The sequence below is a fragment of the Scleropages formosus genome, chromosome 20 (genome assembly GCF_900964775.1).
Source record: "Scleropages formosus chromosome 20, fSclFor1.1, whole genome shotgun sequence".
Classification (NCBI taxonomy): Eukaryota; Metazoa; Chordata; class Actinopteri; order Osteoglossiformes; family Osteoglossidae; genus Scleropages; species Scleropages formosus.
Genome location: NC_041825.1, coordinates 22972301 through 22997400, shown reverse-complemented (window position 1 = coordinate 22997400; position 25100 = coordinate 22972301). Strand labels below are relative to the sequence as shown.

The following is a 25100-nucleotide window of genomic DNA, read 5'->3' as shown; positions in this document are numbered from 1 at the left end:
CACTGTACTTCTCCACAATATAAGATTTTTATTAAACATTTCTGAAATAAAAATAAACACATATATACACATAGAAACCTCTTGTGCTGAGTGGGGTTGCGGCAAGCCGGGGCCTACCCTGGCAGCACAAGGTGCAGGGAACATACCTAGGACGGGACGCCAGCCCGTCACAAGTCATCCCAAGCAGGACTCGAACCCCAGACCCACCAGAGAGCAGGCACAGGCCAAACCCATTGCACCACCACATCCCCCATCACATACATACAATTATTGCTTAATAAACTGCAGCTCACAGCCTTAAATTTTCTGTTATTGCAGAAACAGATTCTACAAAGCGGGGGATGCGGTGATGCAGTGGGTTTGCCTTCAGACAGTGTGTGTGTGTGTGTGTGTGTGTGTGTGTGTGTGTGTGTGTGTGTGTGTGTGTGTGTGTGTGTGTGTGTGTGTGAGAGAGAGAGATTCTACAAACCATAGTGTAGTGGTTAGATCTGCTACCTTTGGAATGAAAAGCTGCAGGCTTGAATTCCACCTCCAGCAACGTACCCTAAATTGCTCCAGTAAAGTTACTCAGCAGTATAAATGGGTAAATAACTGTTCCCTGGATTGATCATCATCAGCTGCTGTTTAGACCGCATTGAACACAATATGCTCTCCGTTCGTCCTTTCTCCTTGCTTTTCTCCTCCACATACAGCCTTCCCATCTGACGAGATCGTCTTCCCACCTGCTCGGGGGTCATCCAGGTGGTCGCTTTTGTTCTCTTGGGTACCACTCAGCTAGGAGTGCGGTCCATCAGTTGTCCGCTACCCGAAATGACTGCAGGTAGCTTAATGTTATAAGTTGCTTTGGAGAAGAGTCAACTAAAAGAGTAAACTGAAAAGTTTTGTGGTTTCCACTTCCTCTTTTCAAGGGAGTCATGACTATCGTAATTCCAGTCGGGTTTTTTTTTCCATTTACAAGGTAAAGACCTGCAACTTTGAGCTTTATGTGAAACCCAGGAACCAGCATCTCCTTGGGTCTCTCTAGACCCTATGTAGGAACTGAAATGTACATGCGGAACTTCACTGCTTCTGATAAGTTCCCTCTGAGAGCTGATTCAGATAAAACTGCTGCACACCCACAGAAGGGTATGCTGCCCTCTGTGTAGGAGTCATGGCCTGGAGATCACTACTGAGAGAAGAGGCCAGACCGGCGGTGGTTCATCCCCTAGTGAGCAGGCCTGCACTGCGCCTTTAAGAGCCTTTAAGGTGGAGAGAAAGCGCGGTGCTTACTGGGCTCATACTGTACTTACATTGGCAACCTTGTTTACCTATTTTTTTCTCAGATAGCCTTGCTGTGATTTTTAATATATTTATTATACTAACAGTTGAAGAACTGCAGGAACAAGTTGCAGCTGAAGACTTGTAACGTTTCTGAAATGTGGGTGAGATGCTGTTAGTGTTACCGTGTCCAAAGTTCTTGGAGTACACATGGGTTAAACCACTGTACTGGTTTCAAAACGAACCTGCACTTAAAAAGATAGGTATGAAAGTTAAAAAATAACTAGTACAGCAAGTAAAGGCCATTTATTTTAGTAGTTATACAAACCTAGATCATGCATGGTATGGCCTCGATCATGCAGACGCGGGGTAAACACGAGATTTATGACGCTGCTGTTCCATAACACACAATACACTTATACAGTGAACTTTTTATAAGTAGAACGAGTACACTATAACGATAAAAAAGTACAGTACAGTACATAAACCGTAACATAAGGTGTGTTTATTATCATTATCAAGGAAGTATTTTACTGTATATAATTGTATGTGCTGTACTTTTATAGTAGTGGCAGCGCAGTAGGTTTGTTTACAGCAGCACTACCACAAACACAAAAATCGTTATAATCATTTGGGACCACCGTTGTAAGTGTGCGGTCAGTTGTTAAGCGGCGCGTGGCTGTATTTGTATGTGTTGGACTGGAAGCGCTCGAACCTCTTCCTGTCTCTTTAAACACATTTAAAGGTAAAGTGCTTTTTGTGTCGGCTCAGTTTTTTTTTTTTTCCCCTCGGATCGGAGGGTGAAGGAGCGACGCTCCACTGTCAGCCACGTCACCCACCTACTTCGCACTGTGAGCCGACGAGCAACATTGGAGCGCAGAGCTGCTCGCTTCGCATCGCAATCAGCGCTATAACAAAGAGTGAAAAAGAAAGTATATCAAAGAAGAAGCAGGAGCAGTTTTGCATTGGTTAAAAAATACTTTGTGGATAAGTTTAGGGTGTTGTTTTGAGACGTGCAGTAACTTATTTTGCTGGCAAAATATAATTCCAGCTTCGCGAGTCCCTGCTGACGTGGTGCGAATTGTGTCTGCGGCGATTCTGGCCAGAGAAGAAGTCGAGAAGTTTGGGGAGCGAAACTGCAAGGAGAAAGTACATCATCATCATCAGCGGTAACTTCGTGACTTCGGGTGCGAACCGGGGAGAAAATGAACGTTTTTCGTCTCCTGGGTGACGTGTCACACCTCGTGGCCATCATCATACTGTTTCTCAAGATCTTCAGGTCCAAGTCTTGTGCAGGTACAGTGTGTGTGTGTGTGTGTGTGTGTGTGTGTGTGTGTGAGCTCTTTATGTCATATAGGATAACCCTGCTGCACCGCTCATGATCATCATATATCATCATCATCATCATCATTATTATATTATTATTATATTACACACACACACACACACTTTCAGAACCGCTTGTCCCTCACGGGGTCACGGGAAACTGGAGCCTACCCGGCAACACAGGGCGTAAGGCCGGAGGGGGAAGGGGACACACCCAGGACGGGACGCCAGTCCGTCGCAAGGCACCCCAAGCGGGACTCGAACCCCAGACCCACCGAAGAGCAGGACTGCGGTCCAACCCACTGCGCCACCGCATCCCCCTATTATTATATTATTATAATCATAATAAAACTATAACAAAACAGTGATAATTAGAAATATTTTATTATTATGTTATCATTAGAACACTATAGTCTAATATATGTATAGTATATTATATATATATATATATAATATATATACATACACACTATATGTATCTAAGATACTAGTCTAGTATATTAGAAGACTATATATATATATATATATAGAACACATATAACATGACTGTTAAACAAATTAGGATCCCCTTTGTGAATCAAAAGTTTAAAGTTGCAGTTGCACATTTTGCTTTATATATTGGAGGTACTGTGTGCTGTGAGTAATACGTTAGACGTATCTCTCAAGGTTTTTAAAATTATGAAAAAATAACAGCGCACGCTACATTTTTACCCTGATGTGCTGCTCTCATTTGGAGTGCTCCCGGTGGGTTCTGAAGCTATAAATGTTCTAATAACTGCTAAAAAGACAGACTGCCTGCTTTATCATCGCATATTTTTCATCTTAGTTACGAATGCTGTAGGGTCAGTGTGTAATAAATATTAATTGAAGTGTTATTGTTATTATTACTGTTGTTAATACTACTCAAGGGGGCTGATGTCAAACATGCTGTGCTGATTTGCTGTTTAAAAGAATTTTCAAAGGCATTTTGGTATTTTTCAAAGGTATTTTGCTCAGTCTGTTGATGAAGTGTAAACCGAGGAAGAATAATTTGTAAATAATGTGCAAGAGGTGTTACTTTCTAAAGCTGTAGTGTACAGTGTGAAAAAGTACTGGTTCATGGGACAAGAGGTTCAGACAATGTGTGTGTGTGGCTTCTCAGGGTGAAGGAGATCAGGACTGTAGGCCGCGTGTAGAAGTCATCTCACTGTGGCCATAAGGGGCTTAAATACTGGAGTCATGGTAGCTTAGCGTTGCAGCACTGCAGGAAATTTATAGTCACCAGTTCACCTGAAATGCTTTTCTTTGTGCTGTGGGAGGAAACCTGAGCACCTGAAAGAAACCCATATGAACATGGGGAAAACATGCGAACTCCATACAAACTGAGCCAGATTTGAACCCAGGTTTGAACCCACAGCCCAGGAGCTGTAGGGTACCAGCTGTACCACTGTGCCATTCAGAACTTAAATGAGTATTATATACCCCATGCTGGCCATCCTTGCTATACTGAGGTTAAATACTCAGTTCTGAGCGGAGATGTGGGGTGAGTTGTTAAGCGTGGGAAGATGACAATCTGACTCATTGCTTTTCTCCTTGTTTTGTATGCAGGTATTTCTGGAAAGAGCCAGGTGCTGTTTGCACTGGTCTTCACCACCAGGTACCTGGACCTGTTTACGAGCTTCATTTCAATCTACAACACGGTCATGAAGGTGAGTGACAGGATTTGTCTGCTGAAACGTTGATTTGTCGTTTTAATTTTGCGTTGTACTATAGGATGTGATCCTTTGTGTTGAATCATGAATAGTAACATCAACTTAAAGTAGACCAAGAAGGATAGTATTGCTAGCTTATACACGCTGATAAAATACAACACTGTGAACTCTGGACGTCCACTGTTAGGTCATCATCAGAGATAGAGACGAAGTATAACCATTCAGCTATCGCATAACTTTCAGCCTTTAGTAATTACTACCATTAGCATCCAGTGTAAGACCACATTGTCCACTGGAAAGCAACATGTTTGGCTAGAGGGACTATTAGACCTTAATCTGTGGAATAAAGGTTGTCCAGCATATGTGCTGTGAGGCTGTTGGATTGTGATCTGACGGTTCTGAGTTCAGACCCCTCCTTGAGCAAGGCCCTTATCCTGAATTGCTCCAGTAAAGATACCCTGCTCCCTAAAGAGTTAAAAATAATTGTAATTTGCTTATTGTAAGAAATAAACAGCGTAAGATGCTGTGCTGCCTTGGACAAAGCTCTCAGCTAAATAAAAATAATGTGCTGGATATGTTAGATGCCACTGCAGTTTATACCCCCAGCTGACATGGCCTAGTTAATAGCTCATTATGTGTTCCTTTCATACTTGTGCATTTTCACAGAAACACGATTGAAATTCAGTGATTCTCCCGTTCAAGCCAGGTAGCTGTCAGATATGCCTTCTTATATGAAGAAAGTCTTAAGAATGTCAGAGTAAGATGGCTCAGTGAGTAGTTATGAGAAGAGTTTGGGGCAAAAAAACCTCCCATGGCTCCTGGGAGTTTGAGACCCCTGGTTCTGTCATTGCCTACATGATGCAACAGTTGAGACAATTATTGTAATAGATGTTGCCATGCTGCATTATCAGTGTGGAACAGTAACACATTTACATGGGCATGGTATAATGTGCCTACAATGGCTGGTATTATGTCAGTGTATAATTACATTTACATGTACATTTATTCATTTAGCAGATGCTTTTCTCCAAAGTGACATATATCTCAGAGAAAATACAATGTGTACATTACATTAGCAGAAAGAGAGACTTAGATGCAGATGCGTGATTCTTAAGTACAGTTAGTTTGTTTCTTTCCACCATATGAACCAATGTTCATCACACGATTAGCTGCATAAAACAATTCCTGATCATATTCCTAATAATTTTTTTATAAACATTTACATTACATTACAGGAGTAGCTCCCTCAAAGTTTCTCCATTGTGTAACAGGTGTGATCTCAAAGTTATAGTGCATGAACATTTACACCTTACATGAACTTAAGAGATCATGGGAGCAATGAGTCTGGAAGAGGTGAGTTTTAAGACCATTATTAAATGTGGACAGAGATTCAGCAGTTCTGAGTGAGAAGGGGAGGTTGTTCCACCACATCGAAGCCAGAAACGAGAACCATTGTGCTTTTGCTTTTGGACCTTCTGTGTGTGGACCCAAGCGGTCAGAGGTGGAGGAGCGTAGCAGTCTGGCTTGGGTGTAGCGGATGATCAGGTCTTGTAGATACTGAGGAGCAGTTCTATTGATGCTTTTGTAGGCGATAACCAGTCTTGAATTTGATCCAGGCAGCTATAGGAAGCCACTGCAGAAAGATGAGGAGAGGAGATGTGTGGGAACGCTTTGGCAAGTCAAACACAACTCGTGGAGCAGCGTTCTGTATCAGCTGTAGAGGTTTGATGGCAGTAGCAGGAAAGCCAGACAGGAGAGAGTTGCAGTAGTCCAGGTGGGATGTCACCATGGCCTTTACAAGTACTTGGGCAGAGTCAGTTGTGAGGTAAGGATGGATCCTGCGGATATTACGCAAGATGTATCTGCAGGTACGAGTTGTGGCTTCGATATGCTGAGAGAAAGACAGACTTGAGTCAATCATTACTCCCAGACCTTTGGCCAAGGAGGTGGGCAAAATGAGTGAATTGTCCAGTTTGAGAGAGAGTTCATGACAGGAAGACAGACCAGCTGAGAGGTGAAGGATCTCTGTTTTGGAGAGGTTAAGTTGGAGGTGGTAATCCAGGCAGAAATGTCTGAAAGGCAGGCAGCAATGTGCGTGGAAATGTCTGATGCTCCAGGTGGAAATGAGAGGAAGAGCTGGGAATCATCAGCGTAGCAGTGGTAGTTGAATCCATGGGAGGCGATGACAGTGCTGAGGGAAGAGGTGTAGATTGAGAAGAGTAGGGGGCCCAGTACCGAGCCCTGCGGTACACCAGTTGAGAGAAGCTGAGGAAAAGAATGGGAGGCCTGCCAGACCACTTCAAGTTCAAGTTTCAAGTTTATTGTCATAGATACAAGTGCTATGTACATGTATCATGAAAATCTTCCTAAATGCTTCTCCACAGACTATGGACAAAGACAATAGAAATACTGCACAAACAAAACAATGACAATGACAGTGAGAATGGTAACAGTAGTAACAATAATGCCAGTTGACAGTCAGAGAACTCAGAACGAGAGAATGAGAATGCTTAAAGTGGCAGTGTAATTTACCAATGTGCTTGGGTGGAGCAGTCCAACTCTAGTTACTAAAGGTAGCACATTGGTGAGTGTTGTATACTCTTACATCAGTGGGGTCAAAGCTGTTCCTATACCTAGCTGTGCAGGTTCGAATAGACCTAAGCCGTTTTGCAGATGCTGACAGATCCAACAGGACAGGAAAGCCCTACAGAGGGTGGTCAAAACGGCTCAGGAAATCATTGGCACACAGCTACCAGCAGTACAGGACACCTACACCACACGCTGCCTCAGAAAGGCGATGCACATCATGAAAGATCATAGTCATTGTTGTATTTTATTGTTTGTATTTGGTTGTCAACTTGTAATTGCTGATGAATGATTGGCATTGAGTTTAATTGTACAATTTGAAATGCGATTTCTAGAACTGCCACTAGATGTCCATACGTTAATTACGTTCCTTGGTCGTTTGCGTAAATAAAAAGAAGTAGTGAAGAAGAGTGTACTGCCTCAGAGTGTACAAGTGCAGCGACGGATATTTGTTGGTATTTTAATTAAATGTAACGTTTTGTTAGAAACCCAGGAGTCGGTCTCGTCATTTGCGAACTTGAAAGGCTGCAACGTGGTTCGTGACAACAACATTTTTTGGTGCCGAAACCCGGGAAGAGGCGAACTAAACGGATAGCTCGTTGCACCTAGCCGCGAAGGTGAAAGAGAAAATGTCGGACCGACTACAGAGGCTGAAACATAAACGCGGAGTTTTGCGGGCATCCGCAACGAAACTACTGCGGTCTCTAGAAGAAGAAACATGTAAGGACAACGTGAATTGCGACCGTTTGAGAGAGTTGTTGTCCATGCTCTCCATTAAGGAGGAGAATCTCCGCGAATTGGATAAAGACATAGAAGATGAAATACCAATAGACGAGCTAGATGCAGATGTCGCGAAAACCGCAGACTATCAGGACCACATCAGTCTGTGGAAAACCCGTGCTGCCAGGTTGATTGAACGTCAGACTGAAGCGGCGGAGGGAGTAAGGGCGGCCCGGCGAAGTGATGTGAGTACGCATACAGACAGATTAACTAATAGATCATCGGTGAAATTACCGAAGCTGTCTATAAGTAAATTTAACGGAGAAGTATGTCTTTGGCAAGAGGTCTGGGATCAGTTTGAAACTGCTATCCATGAAAACAGAGAATTAAGCAAAACTGAGAAATTTGCTTACTTGAAGTCATACCTCGCTGGACCTGCTGCCCGAGCTGTTGCAGGATTAAAGATATCGGACAGCAATTATGACACAGCAGTTGATATGCTGAAGGAAAGATTTGGAAGAAAGGACCTTGTGGTGAGTGCGCACATGTCCAAATTATTGAAATTGACTCCAGTAAAGAAATCTTCCGACGTTGAAGCATTAAGACAACTGTATGACGAGTGTGAGGTACAGATCAGAAGTTTAGAATCCTTAGGTGTCGTATCAGACACTTATGGAGGATTATTGTGCCCCATACTGCTTCAAATGATACCAGATGATCTTGCCCTTGAGTATACCCGCAAAATGAGTCCAGGTCATGAATGGAAGGTTCTTGAGCTTGTTACTTTTCTGCAACGGGAGGTTGAAAGTAGAGAGCGTGCGATGCACTTGACTAACGCAGGAACCATAACCAAGGATGCACAGGCTTCTCACAAGCAACACTGTAAAGTAGATGTACGGAGCGAGACAAGGGTCAGAAGGGCAAATGTGCCTACAGTCGCAGCTCTCCACACAGGCAGTTCGACCGCACCTCTTACTTGCATATTCTGTGATAGCACAAGCCACAAATCAGAAGCGTGCACGGATGACACAGTGAACACCCGAAAAGAGAAATTAAAGAAAATGGGGAGGTGTTTTATTTGCCTACGACCACGACACATCGCAAAGGTTTGCAAAACAAAGGGTGTGTCATGCACTGCTTGTGGCAGAAGACACCACGCTACATTGTGTGACAAGGCCAAACAAGCAGAAGCCCCCAATGACACTGAAGGTTCTACAGATGCACTAATTTCATCCGTTATGCCCCGTACTGCAAACACACACACGAAGGGTCAGAACACTGTGCTCTTGCAAACAGTGAGAGCATGGACTGAAGGACCCAGCGGACGGAAGGCGGTGCGCTGTTTAATGGATGGTGGGAGCCAACGAAGTTTCATCCACGAGAAGCAGGTAAAGATTTTGGGTCTGCCAGTTCAAAGGAGGGAGACTCTAAAGTTGCATACCTTTGGCTCTGAGAACCCGGTAACGGCTGTGAGAAATGTTGTAAAATTAGTGCTGGAGAATGTCTGGAATAAGGAACAGAAAATAGAGATTGAAGCCATTGAGACACCGCAAGTGTGCACTGCAATTATGAAGGTGCCTGGTGAACACATTCGACACCAGCTAGAGAAGAGAGGCCTACCACTAGCAGATGTCTCAGTCGATAGCAGGGAGGAGCCAGAAATATCCGTACTGATTGGCGCCGATTACTACTGGAGGATATTGTCAGGAAGAGTAGAGCGAATATCAGAAGCCCTAGTGGCTGTAGAAACAATATTTGGCTGGGCAGTACAGGGACCAGTCTCTGCTTCAAATATGGGTGAGGTTGCTTGTATGAACATTGGAATAAGTGAATGCAATGAAGTCTCAAAGCAGCTGCGCATGTTCTGGGAATTGGATTCCCTTGGCATAACACAAGGAGATGGGGACAGCGCAGATGACCGCGAAGCTAGACAGAGCTTTGAGGAGTCAGTCAAATACATTAGAGGGCGATATGAGGTAGGGTTACCGTGGAAGCAAAATGCCCCACACCTCCCAGACAATTTCAGAATTGCCCAGAAAAGACTCGATGGACTGCAGAGGAAACTGAAAACAGATGTAGTATTGTTCAAGAGATACAATGATGTCATTGAGGATTATCTACACCAGGGGGTGTGTGAAGATGTCCCAGAAGACGACTGTTCACAGGTGACGGAGGACAATGTGATGTATTACTTGCCCCATCATGCTGTTATCAGAGAAGACAAAATGACAACTAAACTGAGAGTGGTCTTTGATGCCTCCTCTCATGAGCGTGGCAGTCCATCTCTTAACGATTGTTTACTGACCGGTCCAAACCTTAATCCAGACCTTTTAAGCATTTTAGTGAAATTTAGACTGCATCCAGTTGCATTCACAGCAGACATTACAAGGGCTTTCCTACAGATATCCATTGCAACGAAAGACAGAGATGCCTTAAGATTTTTATGGATAACAGGACCACCTGACACTGAGAACACAAGGCCACGCAAGATGAGGATGACTCGTGTCGTGTTTGGGGTTTCTTCAAGCCCATTCCTGCTAGCAGCCACTATCCGGCATCATCTACAAGGGTACAGAAACAGCCATCCACATGCTGTTAACATTCTAGAAACCTGCCTTTATGTAGATGATCTGATTGCCAGCGCAGAGGATATTGACGAGGCTTATATGTTGACATCAGGAGCAAAGGAGATCTTGTCCACAGACAGCATGAACTTGTGTAAGTGGACGACGAATTCTGCAGAACTGAAGGCTAAGTGGCTGAATGGTGGATTTGAATGTATGCCAGAACCTGAAGCACATGGTTGCGTGCTAAAGGTGCTTGGGTTGGTGTGGAGGCCAGATAGTGATGATTTTGTCTTTGACCTTAGACAACTGATGAGCATCTTAAAGGAGCAGGGTAACACGAAAAGAAGCATCCTAAAATCATCAGCTAGAATATTCGATCCCATAGGTTTCCTGGCACCATTCACTATACGAGTTAAGTGCCTTTTCCAAGACTTGTGGCAAAGGAGCTTAGGATGGGACGAGGAGCTGCCAGAAGACCTCAGTCATGAGTGGCAACAATGGTGCATGGAGCTCCCACAGCTGCATCAGATTGCCATTCCGAGGTGGTATGGAGTAAGCGACTGGCAGAATGCGCAATCCCCACTTCTTCATGTCTTCAGTGATGCCAGTGAAAGGGCATATGGAGCAGTTGCATACCTCCAAGGATGAACTAAGGATGGAAGAACTGTCACCAGTTTTGTTGCATCCAAATCGAGAGTGGCTCCCATAAAGAAACTAACTCTACCACGTTTGGAGTTCATGGGAGCTTTAGTTGGAGCTAGAGTAGGGAGCAACTTGTTAAAGATTCTGAACATGATGCCATCCCAGCTTTGTTTGTGGTCAGATTCCATGATAGTTATTCAGTGGATTCGTGGCTCAGCACAAAAATGGAAGCAGTTCGTTGCGAACAGAGTCACAGAAATACAGTCACTGACAGCACCAGAATCATGGTCACATTGTTGTGGTAAGCTCAACCCAGCGGACCTTATCACAAGAGGACAGACAGCATCCAAGCTGAAAGGAGATGGGTTGTGGTGGTCAGGTCCACCTTTCCTAACATCACCAACACAACCAGAATCAACAGTGGAAGGGTGTTCTGAGGAAGAATTGAAGTCTGAGATGAAGCCATGTCAAGTGACAGTCCAGCTTAGCAACGCTGAAGTGACTCAGTCTGAACCACTACTACAACTAGAAGCATTCAGTAAGCTTACCACTGTTTTAAGAGTCACTGCTTGGATCAGACGATTTGTCCATAATTGTCGTGCTCAAGACAAGAAACGAGGAGACCTCACAGCAGAGGAGCTGTCAGAAGCTGAAAGATTGTGGATTCAGGAGGCACAAGGCAACGTGTTTGCCAGAGAAATAAATGAATTGAAGACAGGGCAGAATATTCACAAGGACTCAAAAATCAGAGACCTTAACCCTTTCCTTGATGAGTATGGAGTAATATGTGTGGGAGGAAGGTTGCAACAGTCAAGACTGAGTGAGAGAGAGCAGCATCCATGGCTGCTACCTACCAACCACCGACTGTCTGACATGCTGGTTATGTGTTGCCACAACAAGGTAATGCATTCAGGGGTCAGGGACACATTGGTCCAGCTGAGAGAAAGATACTGGATCCCAGGTGCCAGACGGAAGGTAAAGAAGATCATATCTGCCTGCATGATCTGCAAAAGGTTCACAGCAACCCCAGCTCAGCAGGTGACTGCACCCCTACCGAGGGACAGGATTGTTGAAGCGCCTCCATTTGAAATTACAGGCACTGACTTTGCTGGCCCTCTTTGTGTGAAAACTCGGACCACCGTAGAAAAGGCATACATTGCATTGTTCACCTGTGCTGTGACGCGAGCGGTACACTTAGAGTTGGTGTCAGACTTGTCCACAGAAAAATTCCTCCTGGCTCTAAAAAGGTTCGTGTCCAGGCGTGGCCTCTGTAGAGTCATCTACTCAGACAATGCTCAAACCTTCAAAAGGGCTGATCATGATCTCAGAGAACTCTGGGCAGCAATTAAAGAGCCTGAGCTTCAGGAATATTTTTCCTCAAACGGCATCAGGTGGAAGTTCATTGCAGAAAGAGCACCTTGGTGGGGTGGATTCTGGGAACGGTTAATCCGATCAGTGAAAACAAGCCTGAAAAGAGTGATGGGGAGAGCTTCACTGAGTTTTGAAGAATTGTCTTCGTTGTTGACAGAGGTGGAGGCTATAGTCAATTCAAGGCCGCTCACATTTGTGTACAGTGAGTTGGAAGAGCCTCAACCGTTGACACCAGCACATTTTCTTATTGGGAAAAGACTTACTTCTTTACCACCAAAGTCTTTCCACATTGAGAGTCAAGCCACCAACGTTGGCAAAGAGGAACTCACACGAAGATGGAAATATCGTCAGAGGCTTCTGAATGAGTACTGGAAGCGATGGAGAACGGAGTATCTGTTAGACTTGAAGTCTGCACATGCCAATAAGATACCCCCTCCTACTCCACTAAAGGAAGGAGATCTGGTCTTGGTTGGAGATGACCGAATGCCACGACAGATCTGGAAAACTGGGATAATAAAGGAGCTGATCCCAGGCAGAGATGGACGTGTGAGGTTGTGCACTGTGCATCTTCCAGCTGGGACTGTGTTAAGAAGACCTGTTCAGCGTTTATATCCTTTAGAAATTTGATGGTGTTACGGTCTTCATAGGGGGGGAGGATGTTGTATTTTATTGTTTGTATTTGGTTGTCAACTTGTAATTGCTGATGAATGATTGGCATTGAGTTTAATTGTACAATTTGAAATGCGATTTCTAGAACTGCCACTAGATGTCCATACGTTAATTACGTTCCTTGGTCGTTTGCGTAAATAAAAAGAAGTAGTGAAGAAGAGTGTACTGCCTCAGAGTGTACAAGTGCAGCGACGGATATTTGTTGGTATTTTAATTAAATGTAACGTTTTGTTAGAAACCCAGGAGTCGGTCTCGTCATTTGCGAACTTGAAAGGCTGCAACGTGGTTCGTGACAACAACAGTCATCCCGCACGGGCACTTTTCTCTTCCCTGCCATAGGTAGGACTCAAACCATCTTAGTGCTGTTCCTTTGATGACAAGCTGACCAAGAGAGGAGAGTAGAATCCGGTGGTTGACATTGTCAAAAGCTGCAGACAGGTCGAGGAGGATGAGGACCGAGGAGAGGGAGGCCGCTCTAGTCTACGGGAGAGCATCAGACACTACCAGGAGCGCTGTCTCGGTGGAATGTCCAACTTTAAATCCAGACTGATATCCATTGAAGAGATGGTTCTGGGCAAGGAATTCAGATGGTTGATCACAGGCCTACTGTTCCACAGTTTTTGACAAAAAAGTGAGGATGGAGACTGATCTGTAGTTTTGGACTGAGTCAGCATCCAGAGAGGGTTTCTTTACCAGAGGTGAAATGAGGGCAGTTTTTAAGATAGATGGGAAGCAGCCAGAGGAGAGCAAGGAGTTGATGATCTTGGATATGAAGGTGGAGAACTGCAGGGAGATGGTCTGTAGAAGTGTTGATGGGATCGGGTCGAGCGAGCAGGTGGTGGCTCTGTGTGATATCAGGAGATCGGAGATTTCAGTTTCTGACAAGGGCTTGAATTCTGAGAGCATGATTTTGCAGGGAGGTCCAGCGATCAGGGCAGGCAGATGCCAAGAACTTGTCTGTGATTGTGCTGACTTTGTCTCTGAAAAGCAAAGCAAAGCAAAGTCATCAGTAGTGAGAAAAGAGGGAGGAGGAGCCAGCAGAGGATAGAGGTGAGAAGGTGGCGAAGAGTCTGTGTGGCTTTTTAGTTGCAGACTGTATTTTGTCGTGGGAGAAAGTTGTTTTAGCTGAGGAAACAGTAGAGCTTCCTAAGCAGTAGAACTTGCTAAGAGTTGCTTGTACAGTAGAGCTTGCTAAGGTTGCTAAGAGTTGCTTGTAGACATCCAGATCCGGACGAGTCTTCGATTTTCACTGTCGCTCGGCAGTGCCAAGTTTGGTCCTGTTGGAAGCTGCTTTAACATCATACATTTTTGAAATGCCTATGTAGAGACTTTTCAAAACTTATACAATAATCCCCCCCTTATCCACGGTTCCAAGACCTCCAGCGGATGCCTGAAACCGTGGATAAGTACATACTGTGGTATTACTATATATATTTTTTCTTGCATAGAAGAAGAATAAAAAAAATTAAGGACCATTGCCCAGGTCCTCATAAGTATTAATTTTTTAAATAAAGTTTTTTACTTGAACACAAGCACTGCGATACCGCAACAGTTGATCTGATAACCGAGACGGCTACTAAGTGACTAACGGGTGGGTGGCATATACAGCATGGATACGCTGGACAAAGGGATGATTTCTGCCCCAGGCAGGAGGGCGTGAGATTTAATCATGCAACTCAGAACAGTGTGCAATTTAAAACTTATGAATTGTTTATTTCTGGAATTTTCCATTTAATATTTTCAGACTGCAGTTGACCGGAGGTAACTGAAACTGTGGAAAGCGAACCCGTGGATGAGGGAGGACCGCTGTAATTCTCAGCAGTCTGTTTGGCTCAGCTTGTTATGCCGTGCTTTATTGCCTCTAAAGCACTGTGGGGTTACAGGGTTTGATTCAGTGCTGGGAGTTGTTGGATTTACAATAAATCCAGAAATCTTCATGTTCAAAGTTAATTCACTTCAGTTTGTTTTCATGGTTCTCTTCTCACCAAGATGTCACAGAGCTGAACAAATGTCCAGGGAATACAGAGTGCACAATAGCAGCAGTTAGAATTAACTATTAGCATAAGCCAGCTGGCAGCTGTGAGGGGGTGCGGTGGTGCAGCGAGCTTGGCCGGGCCCTGCTCTCTGGCGGGTCTGGGCTTTGAGTTCCGCTTGGGGTGCCTTGTGACGGCCTGGCGTCCCATCCTGGGTGTGTCCCTTCCCCCTCCAGCCTTACGCCCCGTGTTGCCGGGTTAGGCTACGGCTCACTGCGACCCCGCTCGAGACAGGCGGCTTCAGCCAATGTGTGTCGGTCTCTGTGAGCTGACAGCTGAGGAGAGGAAAACAAAATCTCCCATTGTGAAGAAGGAGAGAAAAATAAACCTGTGGAGGTCCAAGTACCAGTGGCTGCCCACCACCAGTGCATTCTAATATGGTGACAGGGGACCTGTGTGGATATATCTAGTACAAAACACCAGTGTGTCTGTCAAGTAGAGCTGTAATCTGTGGAAGCTATTGGTTTCCAGGCTCATGGTTGTTGATCCCATTGACCAAGGTATGTACTCGTTGGCTCCTGGTACAAAAAGTGACCTGTCCAGAGGGCATTAGAATGTTAGTGCCACTGAAGTAAGCAGGGCATTCCAGAATTTAGGACCATGATGGCCACCTACAGTCTTCATACAGACCTCTGGGACTATAAGCAAATCGGCATCTTGTGAATGTTGAGCAGAAGTTGGCTTGTAGTAAGTGAGGAGACTGAAGTAAGGTGGAGCCAGATCCTTGAGAGCCTTGTAGGTGCAACATTTTTCATAAGCTGAAGGGAGAGGTAACATAAATTGGGCAGCCAGACAACAAGGAGTTGCAGTAGTCGAGTCTACTGAAGGTGAACGGATGGGCTAACTTCTCGATATGTGACCCAAAGCGAAAGTACATTAATTTAAAGATATTCCTCCACTGTAGGAAACAAGTCTTTGTAACTACATTGGTATGAGGTTTGTAATAGAACTCTTGATTGAAGACAAAACCACTTGCAGATACAATGCTGGGATTTAGGACCTGAAGATTCAAGCTTCAAGTTTGATGCTGGAAATTTTTGGACCTGAGAGCATCATCTCCATTTCATACGCATTCAAAGCTAGATAGCTGGCACCCATCTAGGCCTCGATGTTGTTGAGATAGTGGGACAGGTGCTTAACAGCAAGCATATCTGGGGACTTGGACAGATTGAGCTATATGTTATTGGCACAGGAGTGGAGAGTGCCATTGTTTTCACGAATAGTTTCACCTAGCTGTAAAATGAATAATGGTACCAATACAGAACCCTGAGGTTTTCCATGTTGGATACGAGATAAGGACGATGGAGTGGAGGTGCTACTAAGATGCACATACTAAAATCTGTTCATAAAATAGTATTTGAACCATCTGAGGACAGTACTGGAAAGGCCCAGGCATGTCTCCAGGCTATGCCATGGGATGCTGTGGTTGATGGTATCAAAGGCTGCCGTGAAATCTAGTAAGATGATGGTTTGGTGTGATGGTTGGGTTTTTTGTGTTGCCGGATTACGCTCTGGCTTGCCACGACCCCGCTTGGGACAAGCAGTTTCAGACTGTGTGTGTGTGTGTGTGTGTGTGTGTGTGTGTGTGTGTGTGTGTGTGTGTGTGTGTGTGTGTGTGTGTTTTTTTTTTTTTTTTTTTTTTTTTTTTTGGTGAGGTTGGTTTGATAGTTTGGTGTGATGATTGAGTTTTTTTGTGTTGGTGGGTTAGGCTTGGTTTGTTGGTTTGGCTTTGGTGGGTTTGGTTTGATGGTTGGTTATTAGGCTTGGTTTTGTTGGTGCTATGGTTTGATGGTTTTGAGTTGGTGTGTTACACTTGGTCTGTTGGTTTGGTTTGATGGTTGGTTTTTGTGTTGGTGGGAATAGGCTTGGTTCGTTTCTGTTGGTGGTTGAGACTTGGTCTGTAGGTTTGGGTTTGGTGGGTGTGGTTTGATGGTTGGTTTTTGTTAGTGGGTTAGCTTGATGGCTGGTTAGTTGGGTTAGACTTGGTTTAGGTGTTTTGTTGGGTGTGGTTTGATGGTGTTTTCTGTTGGTGGGTTAGGCTTGGTTTGTTATTTGTTAGTGGGTTAGATCTGGTTTGTTGGTTTGGTTTTGTTGGTAGGATTAGTTTTGGTTTGGTGGGTGGGTTGGAGAAGTCAGTTAAGCTTCTTGGTCTCAGGTCATGAAGATGTATGTTGGCTATGCTTGGTGATGTTCTCTGTGGCTTCAGGTTGGTGGTTGGACTGGGTCTTTGTGTACAGCCGTTGAAAAATACGCATGGGGTATAACATCTTTTCCCGTGTATCTTGAATGCAACCTTTTCAAATCTTTGGAAAAAAAGAGATTAGAAATTGGTCCAAAATTGCTGAGAATACAAGATTTATGAAGAGATGTGTTTTGAAGGGATTACACTTTTTGCATTAAAAAAATAGATCTTTTATCAAATTTCAGGTTAACTTTTTATGTGTGGTGCAGCAGGTAGCACAGGTACCTCACAGTCCCTGGGCTTAGGGCTGTATAAAGGACAATAGTGGAACAGGCCCTTAATTTATCAAGAATGTTTTTGAACAATATAGAACTAATTTGTAACATTTAATGTAATGTGACATGCAAACTGGGACGTAGGGTGCGTTTTGCTAGCCATGCCATTATAAATTAGTGGGAAATGTGCGCTTGCTTCTTTTTACAAAGAAGCACAATGTTGGACAGTGCAAGCCTGAGGTCATCCTCCCCCTGCAGGCGATTTCGGTATTTGCGAATGGAAGCAGCAATTTAACGGTGGCGTCAGACAACTGAGGATATTCAGTCATCACATTCAACCAAAACGAAGGCAGAGAGCAAGATCTTAGACTTTTTAGCTGGAGGTGCTGACGACGGACCATCGCCACAACTCCTTTTAGCACGTGTGATGAACTTATCTGTACCAACTTATCACCATGGATTAGTTCGACTGGTATCTCTGACCTTCTGACTCATGTCTACACTGCCAGCTATACATAAAAGGCAGGCTTAATCTCCGCCTCTCCGACTCAGAAAGAAAATGCAGAGGGAGAAGGAATGCGTTTTTTAAATGTTTTTAATTATTATTTTTAAATATTTTTTTTAAATTATATTTTTTAAATACCTAAGAGATTTTTACATAGATTTTTATAGGTTTTTCATTTTTATGCACATTATAATTGAAAAGCAATAAAATACATTGAGAACCCAAATGATGACCTGTGTCTCTGTGCTTTTTTTCTTGGAAACAACTTGCGCCCCCCCTCCGATCTCTCCACGCCCCCCCTGTTGAGAACCAATTCCTTACACTGTCTGACATCCTGTTTCCAGGATGTGTTCTGCAACATTGAACTGGACAAGCGGCAATACTGTAAATGAATGAATAAATGGCAATAAATGAGTGAATGAGAAGTAAAAATAAAAATAACTTTTTTATACCATATACTATTTCCGCTCAAGTACATGCACTGATATAAGCTTTTATTATGAAGAACACTACTATGTAACTACACTACTACATAAAGAAGTTCAAAAAAGGTGAAAAATTTTAGGAGAAATTATTCTGTCTGAAATCATACTGGAAGAATAAAATGACAGCACATAATACATAAGGAATATATTGATGTAGCTCAAAGGGAACCATTGGAGTATAAATGTATTCACCTACCTAATCAGGCAGTAATTTACAAAAGATGAAAAGGTAGCGCACAGAGCACAGCTTGATATCAGAAACACAATGAACAGCTTGTTATGTACCCCAGGTGTAAATATCAGTCTGTCCAAACAGATAGCCTGGAATGTTGTGTTCTCCAAGGCCTTTGCAGAAACTTGACCCCTGATATCCATCAGTCAGGCACTGGGGCTGGCAGCCTGTAAGCACTGCAGCTCTGTAACGCTGATAAAACTGTGGCTGTTGGGTTCTATTTCACCTTGGGAAAGAAAATATTCAGTGCAGTGCTAGAATCTCACACACGCTGTCTGAAACCGCTTGTCCCATGGGGAGTCGGAGCCTAACCCGGCAACACAGGGCGCAAGGCTGGAGGGGGAGGGGACACACTCAGGACGGGACGCCAGTCCATCACAAGTTACTCCAAGCGGGACTCGAACCTCTGACCCACCAGAGAGCAGGCCCTTGCCAAACCCGCTGCGCCACCATGCCCCCCACATAGTGGTAGAATCTTGCTTGTAAAAATCAAAGGCAAAACAATGTGTCTGTTATTGGGGATAAGAAAAAACTAGACATAGTACACAAGGAAGGTATACACATATAGTGAGGGGAACAAATTTGGCCATTGTTACTCCTAGGCTACAACTATATTAGCACCAGAGGGTGCACAGTGTCATGTTGGTATCTTACAAATCCCAAGCTGCGTGTTTGGGTGTAGGTTTAAATACAGCTCAGGGTGCGCGGAGTTTGTGTGTTCTCCTTGTGGTCACAACCCAAAGATGTGCAGGTGGAGGCAGTAGTGAACCACTTTTGCTCCCTATCCTTAGTAACAAAACTGCGCAAGTGGTCGCCATGAGTCACATTCCACTTGACGGCACTTAGTCTTACCTTACCAATAAGTACTGACTTGGTAATCTGATTTCTGTCCTCTAAACATTTAAAAAGTTTTTCAGATTTTTTTTTATTGCTGTAGGACTGTGGATAAATGACAGCTGTCAGCGTAGTGGTTACAACTGCTGCCTTTGCACCCAAAGGTTGCCAGTTGGATTCCCACCTCTGCCTGTAGTACCCTTGAGTAAGGTACTTAGCTTAAATTGCTCTAGTAAAATTGCCCAGCTGTATAAATGGGTGAATACGTGTAAGTAGTTCTAGGGAAAAGATAAACAGGAAAATGTCAATGAATTCAGAAAATATAATAGTGAGGATGCAGCAGTATAGTTAGGGCCATCATCTACCAGTCAGAAGACTTGGATTCAAATCCCCGCTGTAGCACCCTTGAGCAAGGTACATATCTTACTACTGTAGAAATTATCCAGCTGTATAAATGGGTAAATAGTTCTAAGTAGCTTAGTGTGAAAACCTTGCTTTTTAAGGCACTTGGGAGACAAAAGTCAACTAAATAATAATAATGAAAGGGCTCCTCACACTATCACTTCTGGGCCAGAACAGCTAAGCAGCCAGTGTACCTGCTTGTCTTACAGCTTCTGGACCGTAGGTTTCAATCTGACTCAGTCTGTGTGGAGTTTGCGTGTTCTCCCCGTGTTTGTGTGGATCTCCTCTGCGTTCTCTGGTTTCCTCTCACAATCCAAAGGCATGTTTCAGGTGAATTTCTGATTCTCAAATCCCCTTAGACTGTATGTGTGTTGCTATCCTGTGATAGTGTACTGGACAGGACAGCAGTCTAACTAGCCTAGACCCCATGCTTCTAGTATAGGCTCCACACCACTGTGACCCTACTTGGACCACTGATCAACGACAGTGAATGATCAGTATGTGTGAGGGAGGCTCTTTGGGAGTCATACTCTGCTACTGCTCACACTGGTGGCTATCTCACTGTAATAATTATGATCACATGTTATTTTTTTAGTCTGTGGTTAAATAGAATTGTCATCACTGCCTCCACCCTGAATTCCTCAGGTGGTGTTCTTGGTCCTGTCCTATGCCACTGTGTACCTCATATACCTGCGTTTCCGAAGCTCGTATGACTCTGAGAGCGACACCTTCCGCGTGGAGTTCCTACTCGTCCCAGTCGCCGGCCTCTCGTTCCTGGAGAACTACGACTTCACACCGATTGAGGTATAGCAAATTATGTAGAGTTGTTTGTCTGTTTCTTCTCTCAGTTTTTCCTGGACATGTGCTTGAAGATTTGCCACCGATTTTGTCTCTGTTGATGAGCCTGTCCAGTCCTGGTCAGTCTTGTCAATTTTTAATTGTGTTGCTGGCCCTTCTGAACACATGTTGGAGGCACTTTGTTCCCCATCATTTGTTTGTTTTGTGTGTATTAACCTCAGTGATGTTCATCTGGGCTCTAGATCCTGTGGACTTTCTCCATCTACCTGGAGTCGGTGGCTATCTTACCACAGCTCTTCATGATCACCAAGACCGGAGAGGCAGAGTCAATCACCACACATTACCTGTTCTTCCTGGGCCTGTACCGCGCCCTCTACCTGGCCAACTGGGTGTGGCGCTACCACACAGAGGGCTTCTTTGATCAGATTGCCGTGGTCTCCGGTGTGGTGCAGACCATTTTCTACTGTGATTTCTTCTACCTTTATGTCACCAAGGGTAGGTCTTGAACCCAGAGAAGGGTCCATCAGCGAGGTGTTGTTTTTAAGAGTATTTATTAATTTTGCATTGTTTATATGGGTGGAGTAAATTGGAGATATTTTTCCTTCTGTCTCTCTCTCTGCAGTGCTGAAGGGCAATAGTAAACTGACCCTGCCTATGCCAGTGTGATCCCCACCTCCCGCCTCTCTCGGATGTTCTCCCAGCCTCGTCCGAGTAATGGAATTACCTACTTCAGAAAAAGAAAGTGATTATCACTCCCAGCACAGTTTTTTTTTTTTTTGTCTGATTCTAATGCATTATGGAGGCAGTTCAGTGAAATCAAATTTGGTATTTCAAATGGTTTAATCATTCGACTTGAAGCATTTTTTTTTCAACAAAATACTATGATATGGTAACACATTTTCGCAAATGATGTTGGAATACTTTGAATTTGCCTATTTTTCAGATTTTGAGGATCTTTATATCACTACAGACGAAAATAACTTCTATATATTTTTGGCTGAGATATTTTGTAACGGTTAATATTGTTCCTGCTACATTTCTAATGGTAAGTATTGTTGCCCAGAGTTGAACTGTTTAGACTGTTTCCAATGTTGGTAAGCAAGGTAGTACTGAAATATTCTTATCTGCAGTGTTACAACGTGTAAATATACTAACACATTTCTATGTTTACCAGTTTTATCAACATTTCTGTTTATTTTACACATTTGTCCACATTTAATAAGTAAATTACTTTTAATATTCCAAGATTTTTTTTGTAAACAAAGCTCACTTTCCCTTTTTTTGACTGAGCCTTTATGTCTTCTTTATATAAATGTTTTCAAATTAACATGCATATACATGTATGCATACATCTCTAGATACATTTTCTCTAGATACAATGGCCAAAATGTTTTGGAGTACTATTTTTTGTTTTTTGTTTACTTTGTATTAAAAAAATAGTAGGGATAATGGATTCCAAGGGACAACCAAAATTACAGTAATAGATTTCTTCTACATTTAATGTATATTGTGTAACCTCCTGAGACCCAGGCATTCATGTTTGTCCACTCTAGAAGATGCATTGTTTTTCCAAACTGCACATGCCACAACTAGAGTACATTTTGTAATAGTAGCCAAATCATTGCCAAAGTCTTATTTCAGGCGATTGTGTTCCAAATTCTCATACACGCATTCCTCTTTAGGGATAACGGTGCATTTTTTTTATGTGTTTTACACACTTTTCAAAGAAAAGCATACCATCAGTAGCATAGGTGGGCAATACATTTACATTTATTCATTTAGCTAATGCTTTCCTCCAAAGCGACTTACAATGTTAGTCTAGCGATCAGTATCACTAGCTGTACCTGATTTCTTTGTCTACACACTATCTGGAAAAGCTTGAAACCTCTGGATTAACAGCTTCAGTAATCTTCTATTATAGAATTGTTGTATACTTGACCCTACACTTCTTAATACCTGTCCACTGAATGTCTGCATAAGAATTCATTGATTGTGCCACAAAATTTTTATACAAAATATTGTTTTTTTTTTCCCATTTTAGATTCCCGTATGCGCATAATACCGGTATTTTTCATACTTGCCGTACACTTTGTCTTCTAAAAATGAGGTGTATGCAATTTATGCTTAATATTCAGACATTATTTTTTTGTGCCATCCAAGCTTACTGTGTCCAAATAGCAAGGATGATAACTTCACATTAACTTTATATTTCCTTGGTGCAATAATTTTATAGTGTACATATTATTATTACACTTTTTGTAAAACAACTTTTTAACAACACAAGTGACATCCAAAGACAAAACTCTTTACATGTGTCCTCCAAAACATGTACTGTACATTTCTGAAAGACAGTTACATCAAGAGCTCAAGAAATGTATTTTATTTTTGGACCAGTTCAAACTATTTACAGATATATTCTGAGGGTAGATTAAAAATATCATAGGATGCGGCCTAACTGCAACTGTACTGAATTCTATATTTCTGTGTGCTGTCGTAGAAAGTGTATTAGAAAACGGTTTGTTGGGCATCTTTCTGTCTTCAGTAAGAATATGCATACAGTATGTGAATTATAGAATTATAATATTGCCACTGAAAAGTGTCAATAAAGGCGGCTTTTTAAAGTACTGCTTTTCAAACTTTCCTGTGTACGTAAGAGCATTTCAGTAGAGGCCCACGTGTTAGATATTAAAAAAAACACATTTTTAACATACAAGCAAAGTATTACTTTGTGAAGTCAACATGGTATGGTTATGGTAAAAGTACTACAATCCTTTTTCACAGAACACTTTGCCATTTAAGGTGATTACTTAACAAAATGCATGCCACCCCCTCATCATTTTCATAACAGGTGAGTATTCTGTGATATATGTGTAATGTGAAATACTATTTAAGTCAAATTTAACTAAAGTCGGTCACATCCTCACCCATTCTATCCACTTAACACATTACTGCTCCTCTCCAATTATTTCACTTAATCAATGGTTATGTTGTCATTACAAGCCCTTGATCAATTTCAGGCTTAAATGATCCATTAATGTGAATTAACACTAGAGAAAATCCATTGATTTTTCAACATTGACACTATACAAAGAATGTGGTTTTTTCTTTTTCTGTGAAATATCTGACATTACAATAAATTCTTCTCATCCTGCAACGCAGTAACACAGCTGAATACATTTAACAGGACGCTTTAGTTCAGATCACTACTAGGTGTAAATCATACTAAACCCAATTATTTTCACTCAACAATGTTTAAAAGTGGTTTAATAACACTGAAATGAAGGCCATCTTTGGGTCACACCTCATATATTATTCTTAATGATTGTAAGCCCCCTGTGGCCTCCCCCTGCCTACCTTTTTATTTCTGGTTTATCTAAATCTATTCCTTTGACTTTTTCTATTCATATTTTGCAGTTTCGGATTAACACATTACTTTTATGAATTGTGTGCTACTTAAGTTTTTCCTATGCCTGTTTTATTGGATCATCCAAAGTTTATTATTGCACTTTTTCAAATAAACTAGTGCCACAATTTATGTATTTCTTTAAAATTATGATTAATATGTAATAAGTTGTTCTAACACCCTAATCACTGTTCTCCCTTAAACTCTTTCTTTCCATCCTTTGCCTAACTCTTGTGAATGGACTGGTCAGCCGACTGCACACGTCCTACGGATTGACCACACTGACCTTTGCCACTGACAGGGAGACAGTGGAACAGTGGGCACTTCATGCTCTTCCTCCTTATCAACTGACCCATCATTAATCCAGTTTTCTCAGTAAATGTTTGTTCTGTGTAATAAATCCAGGACACCTCTCTAACAACAGCCCTCTGTCCAAGGCTTGTATCCCTGAATTATTTACCAGAACAGCAATCTTCATGCTGTAAGCACAAAATCGAGACATCAGATAAGTGACGGGATTTTTAAAAACCCCACAGCTTATAAATCTCAGGTTTTCCTCTGAAGATGGTGACACAGGAGCTCATGAAAGCTGACTGACCGCCAGTTTTCGCAAGAGTACAAACCCATTTCAGGCCGTATTTCAAGGAAAGAAAAACAAAGATTTGTGCACTTGTGGAACAGATTTCATAACACAAACTGCACTCACTACTGTTGGCACACTGATGCCAAATAAACAAAAATAGCCAAGAGCAAGCGGAAAACTATAATGTAACGTTCGATTTTTGAATTATATTTAAAAGAAACACCAAAGGATTTTTTATTATTTTTTTTTTTTAATTTGTAGCGGGATGTACTTTCAGTGCAGAGGAAAGCAAATCATAACATCACTAAATCATAACACCACACATGAGAAAAATCAGAAAAATTAAACAAAAGGCTGCAGATTAACAGTAACAAAATAAGACCAAACTTTGTGTGGTATTTGTGAATAAACAGCTACTTGCGAATAATAACGCACTACTAAAACGCACTTTTACGTTGACGTCGTCACTGCGGAAGTGACGTCATAGCTCACAACCGCGCTCCGTGCAGCGTTAATTAAGCAACCAAAGTCTTTTTTTG

At 42.7% G+C, this 25100-nt stretch overlaps 1 protein-coding gene across 2 annotated transcripts; it reads left to right on the top strand.

The window, feature by feature from the left end:
* Window positions 1-1285: 1285 nt before the first annotated feature.
* On the top strand, window positions 1286-21406 carry kdelr3 (KDEL endoplasmic reticulum protein retention receptor 3). 2 transcript variants are annotated; one of them, XM_018761392.2, is made up of 6 exons: window positions 1286-1417; window positions 2309-2553; window positions 4171-4271; window positions 20423-20581; window positions 20818-21070; window positions 21198-21406. In XM_018761392.2, exons 2-6 carry the CDS (start codon window positions 2463-2465, stop codon window positions 21239-21241), a joined length of 648 nt encoding a protein of 215 aa, XP_018616908.1. In that variant the 5' UTR covers window positions 1286-1417; window positions 2309-2462; the 3' UTR covers window positions 21242-21406. The 2 variants fall into 2 exon arrangements, with proteins under 2 accessions (XP_018616908.1, XP_018616907.1); XM_018761391.2 differs by lacking the exon at window positions 1286-1417 and having other exon boundaries at window positions 2093-2553.
* The last annotated feature ends 3694 nt before the right edge of the window (window positions 21407-25100 follow it).

Coding starts and splice junctions, on each gene's coding strand:
- kdelr3 (XM_018761392.2), top strand. CDS start 2,463: ATGAACGTTTTTCGTCTCCTGGGTGACGTGTCACACCTCGTGGCCATC. Junction 20,582..20,817: donor ACGACTTCACACCGATTGAG/GTATAGCAAATT, acceptor TCTGGGCTCTAG/ATCCTGTGGACTTTCTCCAT. Junction 21,071..21,197: donor CTACCTTTATGTCACCAAGG/GTAGGTCTTGAA, acceptor CTCTCTCTGCAG/TGCTGAAGGGCAATAGTAAA.